The 5,118-nt window shown below is 39.6% G+C and overlaps 1 protein-coding gene and 1 non-coding gene across 2 annotated transcripts; one reads left to right on the top strand and one right to left on the bottom strand.

The window, feature by feature from the left end:
* Positions 1-340: 340 nt before the first annotated feature.
* On the bottom strand, positions 341-4,231 carry LOC141595074 (uncharacterized). Its single transcript, XM_074415047.1, has 5 exons — positions 4,197-4,231; positions 2,045-2,376; positions 1,488-1,918; positions 1,215-1,407; positions 341-900 (listed from the first exon to the last, which is right to left on the bottom strand). The coding sequence occupies exons 1-5, from the start codon at positions 4,229-4,231 to the stop codon at positions 341-343; spliced, it is 1,551 nt and encodes a 516-aa protein (XP_074271148.1).
* On the top strand, positions 1,708-1,814 carry LOC141597998 (small nucleolar RNA R71). Its single transcript, XR_012523202.1, has one exon. It is a non-coding gene; the product is annotated as a small nucleolar RNA R71 (small nucleolar RNA).
* Positions 4,232-5,118: the final 887 nt, after the last annotated feature.

The raw sequence follows: 5,118 nt of genomic DNA, 5'->3' as shown, positions 1-5,118 counted from the left end.
CTACGTTAATAATTGTACCAGCACTGTGCAAGAATGGTCTCCTTAAGATAATAGGCGTATGGTCATCCTCAGGAATGTCCAAAACAACAAAATCGACGGGTATAAAGAACTTCCCTACCAGCCTAGGAACATCTTCTAGGATCGACAAGGAATGGCCTGCCATTTGGACAATCATATTTGTGCATCTAAACTCAGTCAAACCTATCTTTTGAGCTAAAGACAGGGGTAAGACACTGACGCTAGCACCCAAGTCACATAAAAAATTATCAATAGTATGGGTGCCTATAAAACAGGGGATGGAGAAACTACCTAGGTCAGCCAATTTAGGAGGAGACTTGTTTTATAGGAGTGCACTACACTCCTCAGTAAAAGCGATAGTCTCTATCTCATCAAAACTCCTCTTACGAGACAAAATCTCTTTCGTAAATTTAGCATATGGAGGAATTTGAGTAATAAGTTCGGTAAAAGGTACAGTTACCTGAAGATTTTTGACTACCTCCAAGAATTTACCGAATTGTTGCTCCACTTTTGTATTCTTTAGGCGCCCTGGAAAAGGAACCTTGATAACGACAGGTGGGTCAGTAGCTTTACTCTCCCCTTTATCAGAAATAGACGCCTTATCAGCAGTAGAAAACGTTCCAGTAGCAATAGACGACGTATCAGCAACTCTGTCTTGTGAAAAAGTCGATCGACTAGTTGAACCAGTCGATCGGCTAACAGGAACTGTCGATCGAGTTTTTTCGATTTCCTCATTGTTCATATCAGCAGTTTTAGTCGATTGACCAAAACTTTCTGCCGATCGACTTTTTTCATACGTTTCAGCAGCTTCGTTGGCGCATTCATCTTCCGCATCAACATCCAGATCCTCAACAATAATATCGTTGTTCACTCGGGGCGTCTCTGGTCCATCATATGTAAGACCACTTGGTAGATGTATCACATTAACGGTCTCATGGGCTTATCAAGGTTAGACGGTAACGCACCTGGCTGTGTACTTGTATTTTGGCTCGATAACTGGGCAATTTGATTATCCAAAACTTTATTGTGAGCCAACAATTGAGCAATTAGAGCTTCCTACTTTTGTGAAACCGCCATTTGCTGTTGTAACATAGCTTTAATGTCCGACGTATCACTGTTTGAAGCCTGAGGAGGAGGCTGCATCTATTGAAACTGCTATTGAGGCGGCCTATTAAAGTTCCCTTGTGGTTGATTACCACGATTTTGAGGGATGATGTAAGGATTGGCCGGCGGAGGGGTGGGATGAAACCCATTCTGATTTCTCTCAGCGAAGAAATTAGAATACGGAGTACCTTGCTTGAAAGATTGATAGGCATGAACTTGTTCTAAAGTACTCATACATCTAGCTGCAACATAACCAGGAGCACCACATCGCTCACAAGGGACCTCCTGCTGAACCAAAGCATTAACTGTCTGCTGATTTCCCAAGGACTGGGATGTCTTTAGTTCGGTAATCTGGGCAGTTAGACCTCTAACTGAGTTGCAATTGCACTATCCGAACCACCTCCTCTTTTGCTACCTATTGGATTACCATACTCAGTTGTCTGAGTAGCTATCTGATCAATTATTTTCCAGGCATTGGCATCATTAGTGTTATCCTGGAACCTCCCGTTTGCAGCTGAATCAAGTAAGGCTCTATGATCGTCATAACGGCCGTTATAGAACTGGTTGCTGAGGAACCAGATATGGAACCCATGATGTGGAACAGATTGTACTAGTCGTTTGAAACAAACCCACGCCTCATTAAAGTCCTCAGTAGGACCGTGTTTGAAACTCGTAATCTGACTTCTAAGGGCATTAGTCTTTTGGGGTGGGAAGTATCTCTTGTAGAATGCAAGAGCTAACGAATTCCAGTCTTTAATACCATGAGCTTCTGTATCCAAGTCACGGAGCCACTCCGCTGAATCATCTCGCAGGGAGAAAGGGAAAAGTGTCTATTTGACTTGGTCTTGAGTCACCCCTGCAGCCAAAGGAACGGAGCAGCAGTAACTAACAAACTTTTCCATATGTTTAGCTGGGTCCTCACCAGCTCCTCCTCCAAATAAATTCCGCTCCACCAGATTAATGTAAGATGGGCGAATTTCAAAAGTACTCGTATCCATAGTGGGGAGCTTGAATCCCTTGGGAAGAGAGGCAAGGGTAGGCTCAGAATGACTTGCTAAAGTCGTAATGATTGTAGTAGGTGCAGAAGTAGATGTGTCTTCCTCTAAAGACTGATTTTCTGCAACAAATGCGGCGTAAGCTGAATCAAGCGTACTCAAGTCTTCTACTTGATATATCTCCTTCCAAAAGTTTCGTCTAGCACAGAGAGTCCTCTCTGGTTCTGGATCAAACAGTTTGAGCTCAGACCTGAAAGACCTGGGCAGAAACAAAAGTAGCACTAAAAGGTGAGAAACGGCCTCAAGGAACACAGGTTCCTTGAGACAAGAGACAAACTAAAATAAAACAAATAGAAAAATTCGTTGCCTACCCGGCAACAGCGTCAAAATTTGACACGGCTGTCGCAACCTATCAAAATAAAACAACTGGTCTCTAACTAATATAGCTAGGGAAGTCGGGATCGTATCCATAGGGAGGCTATTTGCAATCTAATTGTCAATTCAATTCTGTCTGAGTTACAAAATTGGGGTTTTGAATTGTTTACTAAAGCTAAAGTAAAGAAGAGAAGAGAAACTAAGCGAAAGAAATAAGTAAAGTGAATGTAGAGAAAAACGGCTAGGATGGTCGGTTCACCACGGTCTGTAACGGTGTAAGGTAAGGTCAACAGTCATCAATAACCGCTCTGAAGGGTACTGAACAGGTCCTCTCGGTCCACTATTCGCCGTAGAATTATAATATAGCTCTCGCCCTAATTAGAGTGTCCTATTGTTAATATCAAGTCATCGCCTTTTCCAATCTCTCGATCCAGGTCAAGGTTTAACAAGAAGGTCAACTAATTACGTGCACTTAATTAATCAAACCGCTATCAGATGCTATGATTAACAATTCAGACGGAGTAAACTGCTAAACTTAATAACCTAACAGTGTACCATCATACAACCGCGGATCCCCTAAATCCTAGTCCAAGAAGTTTAGCTACGCATAATTAAACTAACTAATTCAACAACAACAACAACAACAATAATAATAATAATAATAATAATAATAATAATAATAATAATAATAATAATAATAATAATAATAATAATAATAATAATAATAATAATAATAATAATAATAATAATAATAATAATAATAATAATAATAATAATAATAATAATAAGCGAATTAAACATGATGACGAAACGTAAGTAATAATTGAACATAAAACTTGTAACTAATAAAGAAGAAGAAATAAGCAATAAGAATAAATTGAAGAACGAAAAACAATTGAAATTACCGAAATTGAAAGAGAGGAATTACAAGTTTAGATCCAAAAACAAAGAAGCAAAAGTAACGTTGTCGAGAATTTAGCAGTGTAAAGATGCCCTAATAAAGTTCTCGGCTTGTCTTTATATAGAAATAGCTAAGAATTATTAATTAAACGACTAATGGGCCAAATTAACAAGTTAAGCAAACATAGCCTGGCATGAAAATAGTCGATCGACCAAAATTCCAGTCGATCGACTAATCCTTTGAAGAAAACCAGTCGATCGACCATTATAGGCTGTCGATCGACTTTTCTGGGAGAACGGCAGCGTCCATCATCACTTTATCATGCTTCGTCCTTACGTCTTCACACATTCCAAGATGATCATTCCCGAGCTTAACTTTACTTGTATCTCGAATGCAACTCCGGGGACGGGTTTTTGCTTGTTTACACTGGTCCAAATCAGCATAAAATACAATATAACCTAAAGTAGCCGATTCATGGGAGAATAGTAGCTAGTCGCTATTAAATAAGCATAGAAATGCGTGCAAAGGAATAGAATAAATGTATGAAATGGGCACGCATCAGATTCCAACCTAGATAGATTATATATCCAGATGGAGAGACAAATTAGTCCTTGTTTCCTGCCTAATCGATATTAAGTTGATGAGGAGAGGACTGAAAAAGTTTTAAACCAACATTACATGTATCATTAAGGTACCGCAATAAACAATTGATGGCGGCCCAATGAAGATCCGTGAGATCTTGGATAAACTATGATAATTTATTGACGCTGAAAACGATGTCGGGTCGAGTAAATGACAAGTACTGAACACTACAAGGAATAGCTCTTGGAGCCGCCATTACGAGTCGAGGGGGACGGAACCATAAGAGTGGGATAAGCTTGGCATCAAGCATTTTGAATTTGTCAAGAATGTCATAAATGTATTTTGACTGAGTAAGTAACAAACCTGACAGTCGTAAATGTATTTTGACTGGGTAAGTAACAAACCAGACAAATTGGTCTAACTTTTATGCCTAAAAAATAGGATAAAGTGCCCAAGTATCTAAGCGAGAGTTTTGAACCTTGAAAACCCGAAGATAGAAAATAAATTTCAAGGTGGTATATCAAGCCCGGGGACTTGTTTAAGACCACAAATTGCTTTCGATAATTTGCAAACATAATTCGGATTGTCGGGATTTAGAAAAGCCGGTGGCTACGTCATATGAAAAACGTCGTTTAACGCGCCTTGAAGAAAGGCATTGCTGATGTTTAACTGACGAAGACACTAACCATTATTAAGCGCAAGAGATGAAAGAGTACATACAAGATGCAAAAAAAAAGGAAAATGGGGAATTTAGAGAGAGGAAGTTCCTACTTCTCTCTAGGGTTTCTTGGATTTTAATTGCAATATGGCAAGGAAAATCGTCTAAAAAATCCCAAATTAAACACAGAACTAAATCTAAAGCTAAAATTCGTCTTTCGTGTACTTATTTCTCGGATCTTAATCCCGACATGGATGTGCCAGAATCATCGACGAGGGTTGAAGGGATCCCACAATCTGAGAATGCCAAAACCACGAAGACTATGGGGGAGATAAATGGGATCCGGGTTTTGAACATGGATGCCATTGTTGAGGATGCGGTGATGGATTCAGAACCATAAGTGGTAGATAATGAAGGATGGACATAGGTTAGAGGTAAGATTCATCCTAAGTTTCCGTCTTTGTCCCCATCTGGATCTCGTACGA

This window comes from Silene latifolia, chromosome 8 (assembly GCF_048544455.1).
Source record: "Silene latifolia isolate original U9 population chromosome 8, ASM4854445v1, whole genome shotgun sequence".
NCBI lineage: Eukaryota > Viridiplantae > Streptophyta > Magnoliopsida > Caryophyllales > Caryophyllaceae > Silene > Silene latifolia.
This window is presented reverse-complemented; position numbering and strand designations above follow the sequence as displayed.